This window comes from Triturus cristatus, chromosome 12, assembly GCF_964204655.1.
Source record: "Triturus cristatus chromosome 12, aTriCri1.1, whole genome shotgun sequence".
In the NCBI taxonomy this organism is placed as follows: domain Eukaryota; kingdom Metazoa; phylum Chordata; class Amphibia; order Caudata; family Salamandridae; genus Triturus; species Triturus cristatus.
In genome coordinates, this window is record NC_140595.1 from 473803709 (window position 1) to 473831074 (window position 27366).

General features: G+C 43.6%; 1 protein-coding gene across 2 annotated transcripts in view; it reads left to right on the forward strand.

Annotated features, from left to right (window-relative positions):
- Window positions 1–27366, forward strand: part of FAAP24 (FA core complex associated protein 24) — a 161224-nt gene that overhangs the window by 97423 nt on the left and 36435 nt on the right. For both annotated transcript variants that reach the window (XM_085638795.1, XM_085638796.1), the window contains exons 3-4: window positions 4665–4804; window positions 11821–11973. In XM_085638795.1, coding sequence (XP_085494921.1) covers window positions 4665–4804; window positions 11821–11973 — 293 coding nt within the window. The remainder of the gene's footprint in view (window positions 1–4664; window positions 4805–11820; window positions 11974–27366) is intronic.

Genomic DNA, 27366 nt, shown 5'->3' on the forward strand with positions numbered 1-27366 from the left:
CCAGGGCTGCATTTTAGCACCTTTTTTAAAAATTTATTTTCTATATCAATCAATTCGAATTAACACTGACCGACCCCCACTTGGATGACCCTAAAGTTGGTGGTCGCCCAATCCCTGCCCTGCTTTACACAGATGACACTGTATTAATTGCCCGGACGGCCAAGGGGTTACAGAGACTCTTAGATCTTTTTATTGACTTTATGAATGGCCTTGATTTGTCCACTAATTTTTCTAAGTCACACATGATAAAATTTGGCCCACCCATGACAAAAACAATGACATTTTTAGTAGAAGGCCATCATATTAGCCAGGTTGATAAGTTTCGTTATTTGGGTGTTTAACTGGACTCTGGTCTTAACTGTCACTCTCTGATAACTTATAATGTAACTGCTTTCAACAGGGCTACGTTAGTATTGGGAACCTTTCTCGTGGGCTAGGGCGCTCCCATATAAAAACTGTTTTGGACATATTCAAGGCTAAGTGCATTCCATTGGGCAGTTATGGATGTGGTGTCTGGGGATACGGGCCTGTTGCCCCATTTCAAATAGCTGAAAACAGGTTCCTCAGGGGTCTCCTAGGGTTTGCACAAAGTATACCCTCTGAGGTTGTGCATGAAGAGATGGACATGGGATATACTATTGATTATATTCGGCTCTGGCGTTCGGTTTGGACAAAGGAGTTTGGTATTAGTAGACTGATCATGCAAGATTGCATGAACCTGGAAACTCTTCCGTGATCCCCTGGTTGGCTTATGTTTCCTCCAACATGAAAACCTTAGGGAGACTGAACTTTATACTGATCCAAATTATATATCTAAAACTGATCATAGATGGGTTAAAGAAGCGTTTAGAGACATGGCGGCAGTACACCGTGAGGCTATAGAATTAAATAAACACGTCATGTGACACTGCTGAAAACCAGTTAGAGGACTAGAGCCTTATCTTACTTGGAATATGTCTCGCCACCAGTGACGTTTATTGACATTCTTGAGTTTAATTTATTTCCACGGCTACTGCCTTCTAATCATGGCTGCTTTAAAGATTCAATGCTGTCTTTGTGCCATTGTGATATTGTGCCATTGTGACTCTATATATAGTTTTGACCTATCTGAAATACAACTACCTATGTTTTAAATTCATACGTCCACTTCTGAAGCCCATGAATTTCAACCAAGTGACACCTGTGTCATTGTTTTTAAAGTTTTGAACTACACCCACAGTATGCTATTTTTTATCATGGTATCTTTCTGGGGTCTTAAAGCAATCCAAATGTAACTTAAGCCGATGTCGACATTTATGAATTGTTTTTGACTGTTATGATTTTTTTATCAAATAAAAAATATTGATTGATTGATTCACAGAAATTACTGAATCACTCGAAGTAGGTGCGCGGGTGGTCCTGCGCCCTACATCTGATTTGTAAACACTCTTGTTCAAGGAGGCTCCCAGATCTACAGTAATCTTGTTAATAGGAGTGCAGATACGCTGGGCCTATTTCTTTATTGTGATATGAGGATTTCATGCGGTGGCCTTCAAGCACAACTGCATTACCAGCAAAGTGTTTATGGTTGTATGGTGATTGGTGTGTTTTTATTGCCTTATTTCCTGCATTACTAGCACCAATATATTGATGTATGTCGTTTTATGACTTACACTGTTCAGTTCAGGATAACGAGTACTCTATAAAGGGACTGCATGATATGCACAGTAATAGTGTTTTTCATTATGTTTTCAACATATGTCATTCTCTTATTGCGCTCATTGTGATGTTGTGACAATTGCATAGTTGGCAAAGTAACTACTGATTTATGTTGTGTTTGTCTATGTATTGTGTATAGTATTTTTTTTTATATAACATTGTGTGGAGTCTCTTTTGTTGTGTGGTTATTGGCACTGGTGTGAGTGTGTTGCGCATATGTTTTACACATTGCCTCAGGGATAAGTCTGACTGCTCGTCCAGGCAACGAAGGGGGTGAGTAGGGGTTATCTTGGGTGTGTATCTTCCTTACCCTGACTAAAGTGGTGGGTTCTGCCTGGCTTACATGCATACCCGAGACAACCTGAAACTCAATTTCTAACACACACTGACTATGATGACTCTATGGTAATATAGCAAACACAAAGAGATGGACGGAGCGCTGAAACTTTTCAGACACTCACCCCCAGTCACAGATCTGGGTTCAATCCATCATCGTTCTTTAGCTCACTTCGCCACCCCAGTATGACAAAGCTATATGCAAATCAGTCTTGACCCTGTGCCTCATGGGAACGGTCCAGCCTGAACTGCCAAGTCAGGTCTTCCCTGAAACGGAAACAAGCGTCCTGGGTCCGGTTGCGGGTTAACACCCCTCAACAGCCAGGCAAAGTGAGCAAGGGACCCACGTCTGAGCATACCCGGTCACCTTAGGGTGAACAAATCAAACACAAAGATAATGGACGGAGAACTAAAACTTTTCAGACACTCTCCTCCAGTCACAGATCTGGTTTAAATCCAATATCGTTCTTTAGCTCACTTCGCCACCCTAGTTCAGACCCAGCTATATGCAAATCAGTCTTGACCCTGTGCCTCATGGGAACAGTCCAGCCCGAACTGCCAAGAGAGGTCTATGGTAATCTATTCAGGAGTGCTCGCAAATTCAGTTAAAACTTTGTGGGATTTTTCTTTCCCTATTTGAGAAACATTTGTGGGGTTATTCCTCCCATTTGCTGATCACTATCAAGGACACTAAAGGCTTATTGGACAGTTTGTTGTGATTAGAAAAGGAGAGCACTGACAATACTCTGGCCTCCCCATTGTTCATATTTTGCAAGTCATTGCGTAGTGGGGGGGGGGGGGTTCTTTTTCTCTGGAGTTTTATATAGCGCTAACTTGACCCGGAGGTATTGGAGCGCTTTATATGAGCACCAGTTGCGTTACAGAGGGACATATTAATTTTTGTTGGGCACGGGGAGGGATTTACCCAGAATCACAGGATGTTGAGCGTCCCTGCCGAGACTCAAACCCAGTTCCCCAGCTTTGAGGTTGACCGCTCTAGCCGTAAGGCCCATGGATTGTAGCGTTGAAACTTGAGCCAGTCCTAGAGCGTTGCACAGGTTTCTAGTCTGCATTGGCTGTGGTGTCCGCACGGTGTGTAAACCCTGTCTAAACCATGCTCTGCTGGTTGGCAGGCACCCAGAAATTTGCAGTGTGCTACTCTGTTGGTGGGTGACAGAACTTGGAGTAACATTTGAGACCGGCTGTGACATCCAGACGTGACCAGGAAGGCCCTGCCAATCTTGTGGCTGTAGTGTCAGTGGGGCGGTGTCTGCTTCCTTTTGCTGGACGTCATGCCATGATTGGAGATGGTGGTTCAGGAAGTGGGGATGGGCTAGAAGCATCAAAAGCTGCTGTCCTCTTCCTGATGCTAGTGGCATGGGTCTGGGCATCACGATCCCTCAGTGCAGAAGAATTATTTCGAGACCCAAAATTATTGGGGGGGGGGGGGGGACAAAAGGTTAGGCCAGGAGTGAAGTGATAAGAAAATGCTCTGGTGGGCCTTCATTCCATGCTCATTTGAGGACAAGAAGTATATGGATTACATCTGGAGAATAAGTAGCATGTACTTGAGAAGCTGAACTGTTAGTGAGAATCTCAGGGCCTGGATCCCAAAACCCATTTGAAGTATGTAAAGCAGTTATCCAGGAGTAATACTTCACGAAATACAAAATGTAATTCACAAACATTTGTCTGGAGAGCTCCAATTCGTCCTCTTTAGTATGTTCCTATATCAATATCTGACCCTCAGTGGTGAAGTGCTCCACATATGAAGTATGGGATTCAGTAGTAAATGTGGGAGCGTCAAGGGTGAGCTGTAGGAAAATGGGGACTAATTACTACAGGATTGGAGGGGTTAATGGACATTTAAGAAGGGATTTAGGGATAGGCTAATGCAAAACACAACTCGTGTATGAGCAACACAATTGTTATTCACTAAATACACTTCTGATTCTACTAAAGCCCTATTGGGTATAACACAGACATAAACGTACTTCAGCCCAGCCTATCTCTAAGCCAATAGCGGCCCATGGCCAACTACTGGAACTGCAGCTATAACCCAACACCCCTTGGGAAATAATGTAAAAATGAAATTGAATGAATTCCAAATAAAAACAGAAGTATAATAATGCTGAATGTTATTATTTTTTAATATACACTTACATTTAAAATTAATTAAATGTTTAGCTTACTCTCATAAGTTAACAGTTGCTTCCTTAGTTTGCCAGAGGCGCTTCGTGTACAACATCAGAGACTGGGATTTGCGACTACTTCGTTTAGCATGAGCGAGTAAACATGGGTCCAACTTCTATAATAAAACCTAGCAGTTACAAGTACAGCATAGCATTGGACCTATGGATTACAGTAAAAGAGCAGTTTTTTCTTGATGAATCGCAAAACTTTCTCAAGGTTGAGTAGTATACTTGTGAGCGCAGGGTGACTGTGTGCCCGTGTGATTGGTGTGCCCCAGGGTGTGCAGGAGAAGGATTGTGTCTCTGAGTTCAAGGTGAAAGTTGTCTGTTAGTACAGTGCAAGCGGTGTGCCTATACTAATGTAGAGTGCAGCTCTTTAAAGTCAAAAACAAATGGCATTCCCAATGATTGTTGAAATCTCTTTTCTTAAATTTGTAGGTAAAATACAGCTACATTTTGAGGAGGCATTGGGTATGGTGGATTTTCAGCTTCCAAACAGGCTGTGTGTACTTTATATATCGGAAGCAGATTTGGTAGCGGGAAATGCCTTCAAAAGAAGACTGGTGCGAATTAGAAATGTAAGTACACTTTAAATAACATACCAGCTTGCAAACCCTGAGTGTAAACTCACTGCGCTATTGTGCATTTTTAAGCCCTCAGATGGTACTTTCACCACCTTGCCTTATCGTCCAAGAGAGATTGGTTTGCCCATAAGACTCTAGGGCTTTCCTGATTTGTTGACGACTACTCTTTCACAGAAGGTTCATCAATGTGTGTCTTCTTACCAAGTGGAACAAGAAAAAAAAAAAAAAATATATATATATATATATCTCTTTACCTCGAAACGCGTCGGCATGAGAGAGAGCGTTCGGGAGTGCTGGAGGAGGTTGAAGAGATGCAAGCTGTCGTGTGCCTCCCTAAGATCTGGACGCTTTGGAGAGTTATATATATATATATATATTTTTTTTTTTTTTTGAGGCAAAGTGTGGTACTGGCTGAGTGGCTATTTTCCAGCATTTAACCTGTGAAAATGTGACGAGCACAGTTGTGGCCCAGAGGCAGGTTTGTGCAGATATCTTTTTCACCTAAAATACAGAAACACTTTAAATTACTAGCCTTTGATCCCATTTCCCACCTCAAAACGTGAAGTTTGTAGGCAACATAGACAATGCATATCTTTGGGTGACTGTGGGTGGTACAGTTGCTGGCACGCCAAAATTAGAATAGATTTAGGAGAGCCATAACTTCAGGGTAATCGCTGTCAAAAGAAATTTTATTTTTTAAAATGTATATTTACCATGCACTTATGCCCTGAAAATGTGGCATATTCCCTTCCCCTCTGGAGCTGCGTTGGACATACCTGTACTTCAGCATCTGTTACCACATCCTCAGGGCAGTTGTTAATGTGGGTAATTTGTACAGGACTTGATGTGGAGAGTGAGAGCACACACCAAACCCCCCCCACTTTTCCGATGCTCTAAAATTATTTCCACTTTGTTTGCAAAATTCTTATTGAAAGGGAGAACTGTGCATCCATCTAAGCAGAGTTCTTTTCTACTTACACTTACTGCACACAAAATGAATAGTCACATTTTTGTTTGCATCTGTGCTCTTTCAGAAGATTGGCTTCAATTTAACAGTGAAAATACTTTGAATAACACATCCTATTACTTCATACATGCAGCAACAATACAATTAATTTACTTGAGTATAAGAGACGAGGTGTGGAAAGTAACATGAGGACCAGAAGTAAGCAAAGAGAGGTCAGTGCTGCTAATGTTACATACTTGGCATTCATGTCCCTCAGCTAAGCATATCGGCAGCTCTCACTGCACGACCGTTTAGGACATTGGTGCCCTTTTGTTCCTGCCCAAATAGGTACCAGTTACAGGGGACCTTGACTCTGGACACCATTAGTAATTCTTGAATGGAGCTTGTTAAATCTGGCCTGATCAGCCAGAAGATTATGGGGACATTGATGGTCTCTTTTCATAAAGTGTGCTGTAGAGTGAAACTGGGGACAGGTCAGCTAGTGAAGACCAAAGCATTCATCTCTGGGTTTTGCTTACTACTGCCAAGTGCCACTTGCTTTCAGAAACAACTTCTTACAAGGCTAAAAGAGCTGCGCATAAACCCAGGATTGATATTATCAATGGGGTAACCTAGTATCCTGCAGAACGTGGGGACTGTCCACAATATATGCACAGTGGTTCTGCCACAGGGAAAAAAAATTCTTTAAGGGAATTCTTTTGTCCTCTCAAAAGGTCGGACCAACAATTAATGATACACACCCACTCACTGTAAACATCAACAAAAACTAAAAAAAGACATATCAGTTAGAAAAAATGGTATTCGATATATTCAATTTCATATATCATATCAGAATAAAGATGTATCAATATTAATACAAAACAAGACTAACACACATTATATAATACATAACATTACAGATACAGAAGATTTTAGTGACATAGTAGTGTGACTACAAGAAAACGCAATGTTACATATTGATAACACGTAAACATAGAATTCTAGCAGCGTCCCAAAGTCTTTAAAAGGCCCTAAATAAACATACAATTCTAATTTTTTACAATTTTGTGTATTTGGGCAAAAGGTGCTTGTGTGAGTAACATTGACGTTTCGACCCCCTATATGAGTGTAAGTGGAAAACATCACATGTGGGGTCTTCATCAGGACTGTCAGGCAAGAATGTGTATAGCCTATTTGAGACCTAACTCAGAAAAGTACAAGTGGAGCAGGTAAATCACATGGGGCCAGACGTAGGTGGCTAAATACCGGTCGGTAACGGCGAAATTCGGTAAATTTCAGCGTTACCGACCGGTATTTAGCCATGTGCGATGTAGGTAAGGAATCGGTAAATAAGGAATCGGTAACTACCGATTCCTTATTGCTCTTGCATTTAAGGAATCGGTAATACAGATGACTGAATTGGATTCACTGATTCCAGGTATAAAGGTCTGATTGACTCCATTGGATGAGTACGTGATTTACCTGTGCCACTTTGAGATGTCTAAAACTAGGCACTTGTAGGTATCATTCAAACAATCGATAAATAAGTTAAATAGCTAACAAACCAACTGCAGTTCATGTTGCCAACATGTAGTTATACTCAGTGGCGGCTGGTGGATTTTTAAAGTGGTTGGGCGAAAATATTGTACCTGAGAAAACACATCCGAGTATAATGAGCGAGCTCGAAGTGCAAAAGGGGGGTGCAAGGGGTTGCTCCCCCCCAAGAAATGTTTTAAATAATGTATTCAAATGGCATCTCTTACATCACACATTTACTGCCAATTGTTGAAAAAAGGGGATCCCAATATAGCATTTTGAAGCACAAATGTGAAGAAAACATTAGAAGGAAATCAAATATGTGCCATATTCTCAAACTGGTCTGATGCAAAATGACCCTCCAGCCAAGCACATTCAACCAATGGAAATAGGCAGTCTAGAGTCCTTGTAAATAGCTCCACTAAGACTCCGGGGTACGTTGGCTGTCTTACTAGTAATGAGCTTCAGCAAGAGGGCTCAATGAGTTGTGACTTCTAATGGCATCTTATGTGACCTGTAAGTCGAGTGTTTTATTAAAGGCAAAACTAAACAATCCTTCTGAGGCAGGAATATTGAGTACTTTTGAATTAGGTAAAAGTAGCATTTGTATAGACAGTGCTTAAAAAAATTAAAGTGAAGCACTATATGAAAACACTCGGCCAGGTAATCATGCATTAAATGTATTGCAGAAGTCCTGAGAATTGCAGGTACTCTCCTTTTCAAATTGAAGAAGTGCAGGAGTAGCAGACAGTACATGCACACTTAAAGCACTGCCTTCACTACAATTGCACATGATAAATGTCCATTCAGCACTTTTTCTTTTCTAATCCTCACTCTTAATGCTTCTCCTTGCCTTTCCATAGCTATGTCTCAACTTCTACCCATGTTCTGTCCCCTACCTCTTTAAATGTTCTATCCTGGTTCACCATCATTCTCTCCTCTGCAGGTAACTTATAGAACACTGCCAGGCCACCTGCCTCTCAGAGAGGGCATTTAGGGTTTACTGAGTCATTGGTTATGCCGAACAACACCCCGAAACTGTTTAAATGTGTACCACTCAAGCACAAACAAAATCAGCCCACAGCTGGACCTGAGTCACCGGCTCATTGTTCGCTGCCCGAAAGCCAAGTTTAACAATCCGACCCCGGAGTTTAAATATGTATGATTTCTCTGCTGCAAGGAAAGTGCCGTCTGAGGGACAGCAAATAAAGAACAACGAGGCAAGGGCGCAACGAAATCAGACATGGGGTAACCAGAAAAACAGCGAAGTGACAACAATAAATCTACACACACCTCTCCCTACAAATGTAAAACAGAGAAGAGACAAGCAAGAATGAATGAAGTGAGGGAATCCTTCTCCTGCATAGTGCCCCTGCGCTTTGTAGCGCGGCCCATGCTCTGTAGTATAAATCTGATACATACACACATGCATTTAAAAGCCTACCTTTAGCTCCTAAAGATGGCTGTTAGGTCCTCTTATCACAATTGTTATTAAATATAAGGAGGTCTCAGGTTTTCGAAAAAGGTGGTGTCATGGGGCAGGGAGGTGTAAAAGGGCATTTGATGTGGCCTACTTGTTGGTTATGGGAAACAACACAGCCGTCCTTATCCTGCAGTGCTATCTCTCAAGTTGCAGGGTTATGCTTTCATGCTCTTGCAAACAGAGCCAACCCTCGGAGTCAGCAAATAACGGCCTCGCACCACAAACGGCGAAGTGGACTTGCTACCCCATGAATAAAACTGCCCAGGGATAAGAACAATACAACGAAGAAATAACTAAATAATGGGGGACAAGCAACAGAACACAGTCGCGGCTCGCGGGGAGAGGGGGGGGGTCGCGCACGGGGGGGGGAAATGTAATATTTTTTAAAAAACTTACCTCACAGCCGGTCCACGGGTCCACGCCACCTCTCAGACCTTGCTCCCCTGCGCGCCTTCACGAACGGCACTGGAGGGGCCTACCAACCCCTCTCAGCCAATCCTGGCGCTGCCAGCAGCGCCAGGATTGGCCGACGGCACAGCTTACGCTACGCCCGCCGCCTGCCCATTAGGAGACCGAGGGGCTCCTAATGGGCATGCGCAAGCCAGTGCAAACACAAGTGCGCATGACTGGGCACGGGTGAAAATCCGCTCACCTTCCCCACTCATGCGCACTTGTGCTGCTGCCTGTTGCCCCATGTCTGACACAATCATGTCAGTCAACATGACGCCGGACCGCCCACCCCCTTCAGACTCTGAAGGGGGTGGGCGGTCCAACGTCATGCTGACTGACATGATTGTCAGTTGGTTCTCCCTCGGCTGCTCGGCATCTTTAAACTTAAGTAAACTGATTCAGTTTACTTAAGTTTAGAAACGCCGAGGGAGCTACGGGCGGGGGGGCTACGCCCCAACGCCCCCAATGGACAAACCGCCACTGGTTATACTTCAGACCACCATAATGATTTCCGACCGCATTTGTCATTTTCATTCACAAGTTCAACATAGATATTTTACATACACTAATCTCTGTTAAGCCATGTGCAAAGCGTCCACGGTGAACAAAGAATCACAAAAAGAAAGAATGATATTGCAAGTGCATGTGTGTTTCTTATACCAAACAACATGAAATACTCTGATCCTTTCAGCGGCGGCCGGCATGGGTGGCGGGAGATGTCACGTGGGGGTCATCCGTATTTAAAAAAGAAAAAAGAAAAGAAATTACAACTAAATAAACGTACCTTTGCGCCAGGTCCAGCGTCTCCACTCCTGCTCTTCTCCGTCTCGGAGGGAAACACAGCCAGGCCCCACTGACCAATCACTACGCTGCAATGCATCGTTGTGATTGGTTTTGAGTGTCCAGTTGGACGCTCAACCAGGGAATGGGAGCCTAGGCTTATTCTCCATGTAGGCTGTAATGTAGTTTGCATGGAGAACGGGGAAAGTGCACATGACTGGTTTGGGCGGCCCAGGAGGTCCAACCAAACAGTCATTGCCACTTAGGAGTGGGCAAACCACTCCTCCCTTGCCCTGCTCCGAGACCAGAGCAGCCCCGCTCACCTGCAAAAGCAGCAGGAAGCATTAAATGATAATAACTTACAGTTATTATCATTTAATGCTTCTTCGCACTGCTTAAAAGCAGTTGGGCGATGCTCCTCCGCCTTAGGGGAGGAGGCGCCACTGGATACTTTGTGTTATTTGTTGACGACGTTTCAACCAGAATAAAATAACCAGGTCTCATCAGGGCAGAAAAGATAATGGGAACAATCAAAAAAACAAACTAATATGTATTAGCAAAAAATTAAGGTGGCCTAGCTTACTACAGATATGGAGAGAGTAGTAGTTACTACCTTATACCCCAAGTGGTGAATGCTGCAGCAGTCTGCTTAATATGTAAAGTCACCCCTGTGAAATATCGAAGACTGTAGTCAGCCCAAGTATTAAAATCTACCTAAAGCAGGGTTTAGCAGATTTGCGAGCGAGAGAGATAGGGACGATACTATTAGACAGCTAAGCAATGGTGGTTGAAGGACCAGAGGTCTATATTCATATAGTGAAGAAAAATTGGGACTAAGAAAAATTGAAAGCTAAGATTTCAGTCTCTAAGTCATCGAGCATCTTCTGCGCTCAGATTTTTAATGTGCTGCTATCAATCCTCTTGCTTAACACCTCCTCTTATGCAATTTGGACAGTCTATATGAAGGATTTTGTACCTGGCAATGACCACTAAAGACCATTCAGGATCTGAGGAGACCTTAAGTCATGTTTCAACAATTGCAAATATGTGCTTGTCGTTCTCTACGATGAGTCCTGTTTCTAGATGTATTTTGGGAGTGATTTAACATTTAAAAGAAGCTAAGAGGGGTAGTGAGGGTGTAGTTGCTGCTTTTAAAGTGTGCCTGTGTGGCTTAGTGGGGAGAGTTGCTACAAAATAATCTGGTGGAGACGTGTGCTTGCAGACTGTTGAGAAGGGTGGATGGAGCATGTGACCTTCACCAGGCCACTGGCGCATCTGTTAATGCAGCGGGGCTTGGGAGCTTAAGGTTAGCTCTTTCACCTGGCCTAGGATTCGAAGCAGAGCATTGAACAGTGTACATTAAAGAAAAACACTGAGCCCAGCCATCCATCTACCATGGTAGTAATGGGAATTAGGACCAACTACAAACAAATGTAAATGAATAAAGCAAGCATGGTGCAGGACTGGCTTGTACGTTCATAGAACTATCTCTGACTCTTAAAAATGTAACATTGCAGTGATCTGTAAATCAGAAGGGGAGGATCTTTCAAAAGATGGAACACTGAGTTAGACAAACGGGGCACACACATCTAACAGCTGAAGGCCACTGAAATACTTACAAAGACACTTAGCAGAGGAATACCAAAAAACATTACATGTCTTGTTGAACACCAAATTACTTATAGTATCACACCTCATAATCATCTTTCTTTACCGGTATGTTGTGTTAGTGTATATATATATATATATATATATACGTATGAGTTTTGTGAAATATTTTTCATAGCTATGTCATTGCCTTTATCGCCTTTCCAGGGCAGCAATCTTCATACGCTCGTCATAGTTGAGAGAACTCGGTTAAGTGAACAGTACTTTCCCCAAGTGCAGAAGTTTATCGCTCTAGAACTTGGAATGAATTTGCTACCAGTGGCTAACCAGAGCGAAGCTGCACAGCTTATTATTCAGCTGGTAAGCAATTGACTTTTGAACTGGTATTTTCGGTGGTTGTAATGTTTTTTTTGTTTTGATAAATGGTCTTGATTCCTTCATTTGACAAGAATATTTACTGCAAAGGTGCATCCGTTGACCTTGAATGTGGGTTGTCTGTGGTATGCCCGTTTCCTGGGAAGTATGGTTGTGGTACCTTCAACCCTTCTGAAAGCTGCAGGTGCAAATGCTACTGCTCAGTGTTTGTGCTACACAGGGCAGTGATTTCACCAGAGTCAAACTACTTGTGAAATTAGTTCCCAACAAATAATTACAAAATACATTCCAAGATTATGCCTGACTAAAAAAGGTAAACACAAGATGATGGACAGAGCATTGAAACTTTTCAGACACTCACCCCCGTCCCAGATCTGGGTTTAATCCAACATCGTTTTTTAGCTCACTTCGTCACCTCAGTTCAGACCCAGCTATATGCAAATCAGTCTTGACCCTGTGACTCATGGGACTATCCAGCTCAAACTGCCTAGCCAGGTCTTCCCTGAACCGAAAACAAGCATTCTGGGACCGGTTTCGGGGTAACACCCCTCATCAGCCAGGCTAGCTTGAATCCAGTGGCAAAGTGAGCAAGGGACCCACATCTGGGCATACCCTGCCAACAAAGGGCGAACACAGCAAACACAAGGAGATGATGGACGGAGCTCTGAAACTTTTCAGACACTCACCCCCAGTCACAGATCTGGGTTGAATCCATCAGCGTTCTTTAGCTCACTTGGCAATCTCAGTTCAGACCCAGCTATATGCAAATCAGTCTTGACCCTGTGCCTCATGGAAACAGTCCAGCCCGAACTGCCAAGCCAGTTCTTACCTGAACCGGAAACAAGCATCCTGGGACCGCTTTGTTCGCCCCAAGTTGTTACCCCGAAATCGGTCCCAGGATGCTTGTTTCCTGTTCAGGGAAGGCCTGGCTTTGCAGTTCGGGCTGGACTGTTCCCACGAGGATAGGGTCAAGACTGATGTGCATATAGCTGGGTCTGAACTGAGGTGGCGAAGTGAGCTAAAGAACGATGATGGATTCAACCCAGATCTGTGACTGGGGTTGAGCGTCTGAAAAGTTTTAGTGCTCCGTCCATCATCTCCTTGTGTTTGCTTTGTTTGCCCTAAGTTGGCAGGGCATGCCCAGACGTGGGGCCCCTTGCTCATGTTGCCACTGGATTCAAGCTAGCCTGGCTGATGAGGGGTGTTACCCCGACACTGGTCCCAGATTGCTTGTTTCCGGTTCAGGGAAGACCTGGCTTGGCAGTTCGGGCTGGACTGTTCCATGAGGATAGGGTCAAGACTGATTTGCATATAGCTGGGTCTGAACTGAGGTGGTGAAGTGAGCTAAAGAACGATGATGGATTCAGCCCAGATCTGTGACTGGGGGTGTGTCTCTGAAAAGTTTCAGTGCTCTGTCCATCATCTCCTTGTGTTTGCTTTAAATAAAATAGGAAGGCAGTATACAATTATTTTCCAGTCGCACACATTACAAAGTTGATAAACCTTTTTAACCAATTTTCAGTTAAAGCCACATAAATTGCATACTATTACCCACCAGAAAAAAGTCCTGATATATTGAGCAAATTAAAAATAATAAAGACCAACTGTGTCTACATAATGTAATGCCTGAAATTTGTTTACCTGGTTTGATCCTTGCTGATTTTTACCATTTCCTATTGAAATGCAGAGCCTAAAGAAATTGTACGCTGTAAATGGCATTGTTATTTCAAGAAAAATACTCTTTGAAGCCACTGTTGGATGGGTATTTGTGCTTTGCAAAGAACATAAAGCAACAAAGTCGTCAACACTAGCAGGCACTGCTTTTTGAGAGGTGCGGGGTGAGAGGGGCACGAAGAACAAAGCAAATCCAATGCCACCTTTCATTCAGAAAGGCGATGAAGAACCGATGACCAGGATCATACCCTCCCAGACTCATCTCCCACACAAGGATGGTAGGCATGACAACTCGTGCATCATACTCTCACCCCCTTTTGTTCCTCTCCATGCAAGAGTCCAGCAACACCCAAAATCTGCCCACATAGGCCACATTTGCAACCTGCTGCCTCTAAACTACTCAAAGCGATGAGGTATTACTTTGTTTCGCTTTCCTCTTCATATGTCACATCTAGCTGTGCTTTAGTGTTTCTTGGACTGATCACTGCTCTGTTCATCACTCACAACACCAAGACACTTTCTACATATGCCATACTACAATACCACACACTTCCAATCATGTACAACATATTGGGCAGCATGCTATCCATCCACTGAAAGCCTTTGTTAGAGGATATGAATCCACATACAAAAGCAAACTATAGCGCATTACACTGCAAGGAGTCGCCACACACAGTGATTTAAATCACATGAAGCTTTAGAAGAAAGTGTCTGAACCCTTATTTGAAGCAAAACCATATGTGGGTGAACAAATCACAATAGAAAAAGACCAGTGGGTCTCTTGGCCGTATCTCTGGGTGGTGATGTTTCATAAGGGATTGGACAGGGATTTATTAGATCGGTGATGGCCCTTTATCATCATCCTAGAGCTAGAATTTCTATAATGGGAGGCCTGTCCAAAGAAGTAATGATAAAGCGGGGCACTAGGCAAGGATGTCCCTGCTCACCCTTCTATTCGCTCTCTATATTGATCCCCTGATTAGACAAATTCACTACAACTGGACAATCCAGCCGATTAAGTCACCTGGGAGGTAGACAAAAATGTTGGCGTATGCCGATGGTCTTGCCATCGTTACCCCCGAACCAAGTGGTGCATTATTAGAGATTGAAAAGGAAGATAAAAGATTTGGCCAGTTCTCTGGATACCTTTTGAACCGGTAAAAAACTCAGGTTATAATTAACAAAGATTGAACTCTTGTCAGATGAGCGGGTTATCGAAAAAGCAGTATACCTTGGGGTTATTATCAAAGCAGAGGTAGGAAAGATTGTGGAAGCTAACCTGATGCCCTAAATTTACAAGGCCAAACAGGATTTTAGGAGATGGAATAATTTGAGATTATCATTGATTGGGCGGAGTAACCTGATCAAAATGATATTCCTACCTAAGATCCTGTATTTTTTTTCAGGCTATCCCGTTGGAGATGGGTAACAATTTGTTTAAAATACTCAATGGGATGGTGACACGATTTTTATGGGCATATGCTAATCCAGCACTAAGATTCTTGACTCCTTGACTCTCCCAAAAGAACGTAGAGGGTTGGCTGTGCCCAATTTTAAATTGTATTATTGGGCTGGTGCTTTCAACAATTGGCAATTCTCTTGTATAAGAAAGAGGTCTGTCCTGGACAGGATGTTGTGACCCCTTCCATATATGAGCTCATACTGGGAGAAAAAAATCAGGGGATGCCTTCTTGGGCAAGTTGAATTTGGATATTACAAAAGAGTTTGATTTAAGGTTTTAATAGTGGCTTATAGTATATGGGGTAAAGTTCATAAAAGTATAGGTCAAGTGAGATTTAATTATTACACCTCCATACAGGATAATCTGTGTTTACCTGAAGTTTTTCTTCAAGACACATATGTTTGTAAATGGGTGACTCATGGATTACGCATATTAGGAGATTTTTTTTTTACATTACTCCTATAAGACTTCTGATATCATCCGACAAAATGTTTACCTTGATCATAAGGATTTCTTTAAATATTTACAAATCAGGGATTTTTTAAGGGAGATAGGACGAAGGGATTTTATAAGATGGAGGTTGTGGAGTTAATTATGGCTGATGACACTAGGATAGGGTCTCTTGTCAGAGGCTTAAATAATACAGTGCAAGATGATTTAGTGAAGCATTCAAAGGGGTGAGAGGATAAGCTCAATGCTCAACCTAGTGACCTGTCAAGGTCACTAGAAGATGCACAGAGGCTTTTAATATATGCCAATCTACAGGCTCAACATTTTAAAACTTGCTTCAACCTTTCTATAACCCCGGAGAAGATTGATAAATGGGGAGGGGCCACAGGGACAAGATGCCTCAGATGTAAAGACTTTGCAGCAGATTTATTTCATATGCAGGCTACCTGCCCTATCTCAGATGGCCTGAAATCGGGGATCAATACATTTTTGGCTGACAAACTGGGGATTGATATTGTTTTATTTTCCCGGTGGATTCTATCAGGTGTTACTGATGAGACAGATTCATCTAATAATCAACCCTTTGTTTGTCGCCATGGCCGTTTACCAGTTCTGCTTGACAACCGCTTGGCTTGACCCTTCCCCCTCCAGTGTTTCATCAATGATTTGCACTTCTATTGACAATCTATCATCTGGAAAGGACTATCTACTCTCGGAAAAGTAAGAAGACACGGGGAAAAATTTCAAAAGTATGGCCTCCACTTTGCAATTGGGAATTTAGAAGTATGATCGGGAGTAGTAGCCGAACTCCCACTTTATTATGTGAAGTTGAGATGTTTGGATCGGAAACGTATATTTCCCTTTTTTTCTATGACTTAATTCTTAGCTGCTTATTTATCTAGGAGTCTTTTTTTATCCTTCTTCTGGATGATTGAGGCTGCTTATATATATGTATGTATTTGATGTACTTTTCTCCCAAAAACTGGTTTAGCTATTTATTTAATGGATTGTTAATAGCTAGGGAAATTGCCTGCTTGGGGGGTTACTATTATTACTATATTATGGTGCAAAATCAATAAAAAATATATTTTTTAAAGGACCAGTGGGCATTACCTTGTATCGTAATAGCACATCACCTACCTTTTTTGGGGTACATCACGCCGCTTCGGGGTGAAGATCTGACCTATCCAGCTCTCTGCTGCTATTTGCAGTGTGTGGCCATTGTAATACCCAACTCACCCTCACTCCACTAATGCCCTCATTATAAGTTGGGGTATTTCACCCTGAGCAATTCTCCAAGTTAAATATCCCAAGTTGCAATCCAGTCTCTGGCCCCGGAATTATTGGGTGTGAAAGCTGGGTACCCATAATTCCAGGCCCTGAGCATCAGGCCTACTACATTTGCTGTAGGAGCAGCGGGCACCAGCATTTCCTGAAATAAGTGAAAACTGCCTCTAAAGGACCTTATAACCTCTGGGTCTCAGCAGTTATTCCCCATTCCAGCTGGAAACTTTTTAATGGCTGAACCTTGGTGCATAGATACTGACTGCTAACATAGATTCTGGCCACCTGTTCTCTCCACACCAAAATCTAGACAACTCATAATGAGGGCCTATGCAAGTAACAACAAAACGTTTGTGATGAAAAAGCGGAAGAGTGGCTGTGGTTACCAACACAAGCCATGTGCTGCAGAAGAGAAATGAAATGTTATGTTCGAGGTATATGAGCTGCAGATTACACACTTGTGCATAGATCGCCATCTGGTGTTGGGCCTGGATGTTTGCAGTTGTCTTTCCTCTTGGAAAGTCTTTGGAAGTCACGAGGTCGATGACTCCTCCTTTGGATCGTATTGCGCATGGGCTTCGGCTCCATCCTCAGATTGTTTTTTTCCGACATCGGGCTCGGATGTAATCTTCGCGCTCCGGTTCCGAACAGCTTCCAGTTCGACGGTCGACGCGCAATCCTCACCCCAAATTCGCGGTATTGTTTCGATCGCGATCTCCCCACTCAACGCGCCTCTCATCGGCAACACCTTCGGTTCCAGTCGTCGACGGCGGACTTCGGGCCTACCCAAGCTCTGGTCCTGGCTAATGGAAAGGACTCCATTTAAAAAGTGCCCTCGATGTGGGTCCAAATTCCCCCACACCGATCTCCACGAGGTGTGCAATCTCTGCCTCATCCCTGAACACGAGGCTCGAGACTGTCCGGCGTGTAAATCCTTCCGGTCCAAGAAAACTATTCGGGACCGAAGAGCCAGAAGAACCATGGCACACTCCTCGACGGCGATACCGGACGACATCTTCGGGGAAGGCGTCGACGCTCCAGAACAACACACCGACGAGGGACTCGTCAGCGCATCCGAAGCCGACGATTCAGATGTGGAGGACATCACTCCGGTACAGAGGGTCGTGAGTATTCACCAAGTGCCTAGCAGTGGTGGCAGCACATCTGCGAAGACAACACATTCATGTCTTCCCATACCTAGACGACTGGTTGATAAAAGCCAGTTCATACAATCAGTGTGTACAACACACACACACCACGATCCAGCTACCTCACCAGCTAGGCTTCACGGTAAACCACAAAGTCCCATCTACAACCGTCCCACATAAAACAATATCTAGGTGCCACTATAGAGACCTCAAAAGCGCTCGCCTACCCCAATCCTGCCAGGATTGCAAGCATTCAGGCTCTACGCGCAAAATTCATAGCACAAGACTTCCTTCCAGCTCGGGTGTTTATGCAACTATTAGGGATGATGGCCTCTTGCATCTTCATAGTACCTCACGCAAGACTCCAGATGCGTCCTCTCCAAGAGTGCTTAGTGCACCAATGGAACCAGGCCCAGGGTCAATTAACAGATCTGGTGTTGGTAGACGGTCGCACCCATCGCTCTCTGCAGTGGTGGACCACCACAAACCTTTCCACAGGTCGACCGTTCCTGGACCCGGTTCCCCAGATAGTACTAACCACAGAAGCATCGCTCTCCGGCTGGGGAGCTCATCTATTACATCTCACCGTGCAGGGCACATGGACACCTCAACAAAAGTTACTCCACATCAATCAACTGGAGTTACTAGCGATCTTCTTAGGCCTAAAATCTTTTCAAATACAGATTTCAGGCAAGGCAGTCCTAATCCGACAACATGAGAGCCATGTACTATATTCAAAAACAAGGCGGCACACACTCTCCACAGCTCTCTCAGCTAGCACAGAGCATGTGGAGATGGGCCATACCCCAGAAAATCTTGTCCCAGGAGTCCAAAACACTATGGCAGATCTGCTCAGCAGACAAACACAACAAATCCACGAGTGGTAACTCCACCCACAAGTTCTACACCCGTACTTTCAGATGTGGGGGCATCCACAGATAGACCTCTTCGCCACCCACGAAAACACCAAATGCCCAAGCTTCGCCGCCAGATATCCACACCCATTGTCCAAAGGAAATGCGATATGGATGAACTGGTCAGGCAGATTTGCGTATGCTTTTCCGCCTCTCCCACTCATTCCACTAGTGGTGTGCAAACTACAGCAACACTCCCTCACACTAATCCTAGTAGCTCCAACTTGGGCCAGACAACCGTGGTACACCACACTGCTGGACTATCTGTAGTGCCGCACAAAACATTACGCCTCTCTCCACACCTCTTAACCCAGAACCATGGAGAGATCAGACACCCGGACCCAGCTCAGCTCAACCTTGCGATCTGGCTCCTGAAGTCCTAGAATTCGGTTATCTAAATCTGCCCCCGTGACTGTATGAACGTCATCAAGGAAGCTAGGCGACCCACCACTAGTGCGTGCTACGCCGCCAAGTGGAAACGTTTTGTCGTCTATTGTCACAACACCACCATCAATCCCCTAGACATCTCCATTCAACACATCATAGGCTACTTACTCCACCCACAAAGGTGTAATCTAGCCTATACGTCCATTCGCCTGCACATCGCATCTATAGCAGCTTACCTACAAAACAGGCAACATCTATCACTCTTTAGAGTACCTGCCATTAAAGCCTTCATGGAAGGCCTTAAAAGAATAATTCCCCCCAGAGTGCCAACCTCACCTGTGTGGAACCTAAATATCGTTCTCACCAGACTAATGGGGCCTCCCTTCGAACCATTGCACAAATGTGAACTCCAATTTTTAACCTGGAAAACCGCTTTTCTCGTAGCCATCACTTCCCTCAAAAGGGTCAGTGAGATACAAGCATTTACCATTCAAGAACCTGGTCTACAAATGCACCATAACAAAGTTGTTCTCCGTACCAACCCAAAATTCCTCCCTAAAGTCATTTCTCCTTTTCACCTAAACCAATCTGTAGAACTACCAGTATTCTTCTCGCAACCACAAACTGTTGCAGAAAGAGCTCTACACACACTAGATGTCAAACGAGCCGTACTCTACTACATCGAGAGAACACAACCTTTCCATAAGACCAAACAACTGTGTCTCTTTTTCTCCACCACACAAGGGCAACTCCATCCAAGTCGGGGATAGCTAGGTGGATTATCAAATGCATTCAGATTTGCTACCACAAAGCAAAACGAACGCTATCCGTTCCCCTTAAAGCCCATTCTACACGTAAAATAGGGGCTTAAATGGCTTTTCTAGGAAACATCCCATTAGATATCTGCAAAGCAGCTACATGGTCAACACCGCACACTTTCACTAAACACTATTGTGTAGATGTGCAAACTAAGCAACAAGCTAGTGTGGGCCAGGATGTACTCAAAACATTATGTCAAAGCACTGCAACAGATACGGGTGGTCGCTGCTAACAGTGGGTACTGCTATATAATCTATGCACAAGTGTGTAAGCTGCAGCTCATATGCCTCGAACTGAATATGCTACTTACCAGTATGCATCTGTTCTTGGCATGTAGAGCTGCAGATCTACACACGCCCACCCGCCTCCCCGGCTACCTTTATCTGTTCCAGTTTATCTTATTTAGATACAACACACATGGGCATCTTCGCTGTTTATTACTACGCTACATCATTTCCCTGCTGGCGAAAAACAATCTGAGGATGGAGCCGAAGCCCATGCGCAATATGATCCAAAGGAGGAGTCCCCGACCTAGTGACTTCCAAAGACTTTCCAAGAGGAAAAACAACTGCAAACATCCGGGCCCAACACCAGATGGCGATCTATGCACAAGTGTGTAGATCTGCAACTCTACATGCCAAGAACAGATGCATACTGGTAAGTAGCATATTCCTTCTAAGTATAGAGCACTAAGTATATGTTTGCTAGCTATTAAGACAATATAACTGTGGTAAGCCTAGTTAGGTGTCTGGATGTAGGTAACAGGAATGTCAGTGAGGGGATGAAGAAAGTCGGTATAGATGGTGGCGGGTTTGAAAGGGGGGCAGGAATCTCACTGACCCAATAAAGTTGTGATTTTAAGTAAAACATGAGCAAACCTTATGGATGAAATAATAAACCAAAATACCAGAAGAGGTAAGTTGTCTCAGATGTCAATTTAGGATTAAAATCTAGGGGCGCCACAATTCATGTTCAGTGGATCAGTGCATGGTATTGGTGGACTCTTGAGCAGAAAGCAATGTGCAAGTGGAAGCCAGTGCTGTTCTGGATACAGAACTCTCCCTAGATTGGCTATATCTCCCATTCTTCGTCCTTTGATTCACAATACATAGAGAGGAATCAGCCATTCACAGATATCAAGAAACGTGAGTAGGAGGGGGGGATTGAAATTGATGTAATGTCCATGTTAATCACACAGGAAGTTGAAAATGGATGACGAGAATGGGCAGAAGGCAAATGTTTCAATGTAACAGACAGGAAAGTGGTATACAAGCTCTGGGTGTTGTAGTGGGCTCTGTGATAAGGTGCTGAGAGGAGAAACTGACCAACGTGTAGCAATGGGTCCTATCCTCATGGCCATATTCCTTTCCAGTTCTTTTCCTAAGCCTGGATTTGAAAGACAAGCCTTTACTTAAATGTGATGTTTCTATATAGTGGCTGCTTTACAAACAATGGTGGATGACATTTCCAGGAACATGGCAGAGAACCCATACCGATTTAGAACAGAAATGCCTTGTGTTACGAGGTCTTTGGAACCAAAGGACCTGAATTCTGTTCCACAGGTCAGCCAAATTGATTTCACACACTTTTCCGGAAGACTAATTCATCATGCAACACTATGAAGAATAAATTAAGAACCTTTGGGACCATTCATTCTCTTTGGATTTAAGGAGCGTCACAAAAGCACTGATTATCATTCAAGTAGAGCTTCCATTAGCGAACTGCCACAGTCAGTGAATTTTGCTTTGCCAGTAAAAGATTTTTGAAAAGTTTTGGGGGGGGGGGGGGGGGGAGTAAAAGCATTTTTGTTTGAGCATGGCATTGAGTCTCAGTAGCTTATGCAAAGACATATCTTATCCTTGTCAGGGAGGTGGTAAGTGTGAGGCCATCCAACCTTATAGCGTATAATTATTCAGGGCAGGGGCTTGACTCAGAGTTGCAGGCTGAGAAAGGTTTACTACGCATTTGCGGGTGGTAAAGTTGCTGGGGGGAGTTTTGGTTGGCCACCTGTCCATTGTGTGCGGCCTGTAGCTGTGCAGCCTCAAGAATAGCTGTACTGTTTGAGACCTATGGTTTACTTAACCCAATGTTGAGTCTACTGTTTTAGTAAATTCAATTGCTGCCTCAGCCCTATGCTAGTAGAGGTGTATGTCAAATCCCATCCAACAGCGAGCTCTGTTCTCTCATGCGCATATTTCATGCATTTTCAAAGCACCAAACCTCATTTGACTCCATTACTTCTCACCCACAATTGTCTTTGCCTTGACTTCTATAGTTGGTAAAAAAAAATACTTATTTTTTTATATGAATGTGCGAAATGCTTCATAAAATCAAATGTTTTCCAAAACGCAATTTGGAAGGTTACTAAACTGCTGTTCCTGTTTTTTACCCATACACTCGCAGTCCTGCTAAACCATGTGCCTCTTGTTAATTAAATTCACAAATTGTATCCAGAAGGTTTTCTTTGGTTTCCTCATTGCTATCATATGATTTTGTACTTAAGCGTAAACTAGTTGTTGCAGCTTTCTCCGGAATCTCATTAGGATGATGTCATGCTGCTAAGCTTCACCAAAGATGTCTGCAAGAAGAATTGGTCAAAGTGATACTGAGCTTTTGATTGCTATGTGGGTACTCCTGAAGTTGGCCCCACATGACATTTTTATGGCAATATCCTGGACCTGAAGCTCCTTTCAGGAGGCACTCAAATTCCCTTAGACTAAGATTTATTTTGTTTGATTTCGAGCCTGGGAGCTCCATCTGTGGCACTTTAAGTTAATCGCAAACCTTTACATTCTTTGCAGGGCTTCCTCAGGAAGGTCCAGATGAGAAACGTTCCCACTGAATGACTAAAATAATCTAACTAAAGACCAAACCTAGAGGTTGTTAACCTTATTTTCTATTAAGTAGTTATCCTTTTAGATTCAGCTACAGTACAAAAATTGCTACATTTTACTATTCTAAGTTCACTCCATGAGCGAAGGGGTAGTGCTTATTAAAATTGCACAGTAGTCTTTTTTGTGTTTTAGTTTTTTTTTTTTAATTCTTGAAGTACAGAGGTAAATTAGACTTTGTTATCTAATGACAAAATAGCAGCTGTTTTGTGGATATTTTGATAGCTCCTTTTATTCTTTATTTTTTGGCCATAACTTTCCATTCCATTCCTTGAAATAGCCAGCATTTTTCATTACTCAGTGTGACAATACTAAATTAAGGGCCGATTTCTAGTTCCTACTAGTTAAGGTTGATCATATCACACAGAGAGCTATCCAATATAAAGGGACACAATGTCCACAGGTGATTTGGTACACCAATTGTATTTCTGAAATATTTGGTTGATGGTGACTATGTACTCATACGTTTAGAGTGTTGGTGTTCATGCACAATGGGTGTTCCGTGGCTAATGGATGCCAGTATTTGCTTCCATCGAATCAAATTCAGAATTTCTGTCTTTTTCCTAATTTTTGATATCCTCATTAACTGCTCATGTTATTTGATGTATATACTTTTCACAATTTCCCTTATATTTGTGGGTCTCACAGATTTTCATCCATCGGTCTATGGTTCTATAAACAAAGACTCCTGTCATGCCCCTCTTTCCAGATTTAATTTACACTCCTGTTGTCACAAGCTGTCTATTCTCTTTGGATCAATGCTTTGTGAATTTTTAAGTCTCTTCGTATTTTAACCGAAGTTGGGTTTTGAGGGTGAGAGCAGGGAAAACAAGTGGGGCTTTTACAGGCAGTGTTTGCAAGCTCTTTCTTCCTTAACTAAAAAGCATTGCCTTCATGGTTTAACAATTTTGAATATAAGCCAATCCCTTGTCTTTAAGGTGGAATGTCAGAGTTTAGCAAAGAGAACTACTAAGAAGTATTTGTCACAACCACCCTGCTTGAGTTATTGCACTGGTTGCATTGCTCTAAAAGTATTACACTGACTTGTGCGCTAAGTTAAGCTCTCAAGAGTGTGCATAATGAAGAACACGAATTTCACAGAACATAGTGTGTTATAAATGAGAAGCTGTTTAGAGAACTAGGATTCACTCTTTCAATCTCCTCAAAACAGTTCTGTGCTAGTTGACTCTGTTTTTGCAGTCCCATTTTTTCCTCCTTGTAATCCTGACATCTATTAATTTGCAGTAATGCAGCCATGTCAATGAGAAAATAGTCTTTTGTTTTCATCGTCTGCTTGGAATCAATATCACATTGACAAGATCATGGGTAAACTATGATAAACAATAGTTGGCCTGTTGAATCCAAGTGGTCAGAATCAATGACTTCCTTCTTGCTCAATCGACACTGACGGATTTACTGTTCTGTGTTACAAATAGTTACAATTTGACTGAGCATCTTGGGAATTGCAAAACACATAGGGTACGTGGTCCAGTGCCAGGGCTGATCTGAACGAGAGTAGCCCCCCAGCTTGCTGCTGTACGTAACTAAAAGCATAACAAATTTGTGCATGACATGACTAGGATGAGGATCAGACAAACCTCATAAATGAAAGGGGAACTGGTACACGTGATTTCATCACCTTGGTGAAAGGCTAACATGTAAATGTAGCTTTCTAAGAAGGCTACCCAGATGGCGTGAAGCTGGAGGCATGCAATTAAGGTGTGTGCGAAGCTGGATGGACTTCTTCCATGCCAGTGTGGCTCTTGGCTGCAGCTGTCCCCACTACAAATGAGCGACCTGCCACTGTGATGCTGGCCTTCTTGGGCCATTGACCAATCTGCTCTGCTGGTAAGGTGAGATCTAATGGGCACAGACAGGAACTTAGGGGTTGTGGGGATGACAGGAGACCAGAAGGTTGGGTGACTTTCTGGCAGGGTCTGATTGCACCAAAGTGTATTGCTGTTGAGCAGTGTGGCCTAGCCGCGGCAGTCTCAGATTCTGATGGACAAATGTATTAAAATACCTAAAGCAGCTAAGGCTGAAGTGCTGATAGATCAGTGGCGCAAACAGACAAGTGTGAAAGAAGTGGGTCTTCTAGTGCACCATAAATGGATCGTGGTGGTGTATGCACAGATTGAGAGGATGACTGACTTAACCCCTTCAGTGCCCGCCCCTTTCCCCGCCCTGTGCCGGCCGTTGCATTAGCGGGCGGGGTTTATGACGAGCTGGTCTCGTCATGGGCACAGCGCAACCGCGGCCCATGACGAGACCAGCTCGTCATGGGCATTGAAGAGGATCACTGTTGAGGTGCCTTAGCTACCATGGGGTGGGATCTTATCAGTTTGCGAGTGACAGTTTCCTAGTAAGTTGTTCACGTGACAATCAAGGGGAATCCAGATCCCAAGGGCTTGTTATCCATCCCTTTTTGGTGGTATGAGGAACTTTCCACTTGATAATCTGATGTGGTATAAGCTTTGGTGGGGCTCACCGGGGTCCATGGGTCTAAGGAATCCCCCAACTAAATAAATGGCACAGTCTGCATTCACAGCCTTCTCCATTTACACACAGTGTCAGGCAATGTTCTGACAGCACAGTCTAGTATGATTCCTTTAAAATATTTCATTTAGAGGTCCTGCTGATCAGTACACATCGACAAACTTGTGAAATGTGAATCTGCACTGAATGTAATTGTTTACAATACTTACATTGCAATTAATCCATTTACTTCCTTGATAGTTCGAGAATCATTTACGCCTGTAAACCAATTGGCCATCTAATTAGTGTCTCCTTGTTACACAACTATCTCATTTTAAAATGTACACGTTTTCCAAGGCCAGACAAACTTTGTCAAACATTTGCCAGGCAGTACTGCAGAACCGGTTTGGTTCTCTTCATGTGGCCTTATCAGGCTCCCTGACGTTATCTAGAATGATGCTTCTCACAGCAGCTAGCGCTGGGACTGGCTCCAAGCAGTAGTACCCAAAATACACTCACAATAAAGTGTGAGATCTCTGCGCCTGGCAGACAGTAACATTTAGAGTAGCAGTTTGCGACAGATAAAGGACAGGCCTGGCCTAGAAACGTCCTTACGTTGACCAACAAAATACAGCTAAAACTTTCACCCCATACCATCTACCAAACAGCAATGCTCACAGAAAGAACTCATCAGTGACCCCTTGCTAGCACGGTTTATGGAATTAATACAGGTAACCCTGTCTACATCCTCCTCTCCATTGTCTGGGTCTCCACCCGCCAGCCACCAGAATGCAGACAACGCACTTCAGCTGTCTTGGGAGCTATCCTCACCCCATCTTATACCATGCCACAACCAGGGCCATCCAAAATGGATCTCACTTTGCTTCCATAATTAATACTTTGAGCTAAACTTTAAGAGAAGGCGTGCTGCAGCATTTACAGAATCTCCTTTTCGATGTTTGCATTATTTACCCCATGTACTCTGACGTTGATTAGATCATGAGGTTACTGCTGCCTTTGTTCATAGCCAAAAAATCTCGATATTTCCCTATATATGCATCTAGCCATTACATTATGCTTCCAGCCCTTGAGCTGATAAGCTGTTCTTGCTAAAGCTGTGTTTGGTGGTAGCCTTTCAGGTCATCTAATTCTAGTGCTTATCAAAAGTACCCAATTTAACACTATCTCAGATGCAAATAATTGGGTTTCTTTCTGCAGTTTTGCATTCTTAGATTTGCATGCAAATTTAAAAAAAAGCCTGATTTCCATTCCCCTGAAAATTGCTAATTTGCTAGTGCTGCTAATGCGAAGTGATTTCTCACTACTTATTAATCCTCTGTTCCATTTGGTCTAGTGGTTCTTGACCTGGGGTTTTGCGAGGCCTACTTTGGGAGTCTAGGACTATTAAAATGAATACACGCGCGCCTTTTTACCTGGTGCTGCCTTGAACTTCTTGCCCTGCCGTGAGGGGAACGGCTTTCATCGGTGGAGCCCTGTCTGGTGGTGTCCCGTACTCCAGCTTGTTTTCCGCTGCCGCGAGAGGAGAAGCTGTAGTGAACTTCATTCCCCAGCATCCCCTGCCCCGGGCGCCTGCCATATACGCAATCAGACAGCGCCGGGGAGGGATTTAAGCCCACTGACAGCCCCGCAGCGCGGGACGTGCGTTTTTACCTGGTGCTGCCTTGAACCTCTTGCCCTGCCATGAGGGGAACGGCTTTCATCGGTGGAGCCCTGTCTGGTGGTGTCCCGTGCTCCAGCTTGTTTTCCGCTGCCGTAAGAGGAGCAGCTGTAGTGAACTTCATTCCCCAGCATCCCCTGCCCCGGGCGCCTGCCGCATACGCAATCAGGCAGCGCCGGGGAGGGATTTGAGCCCA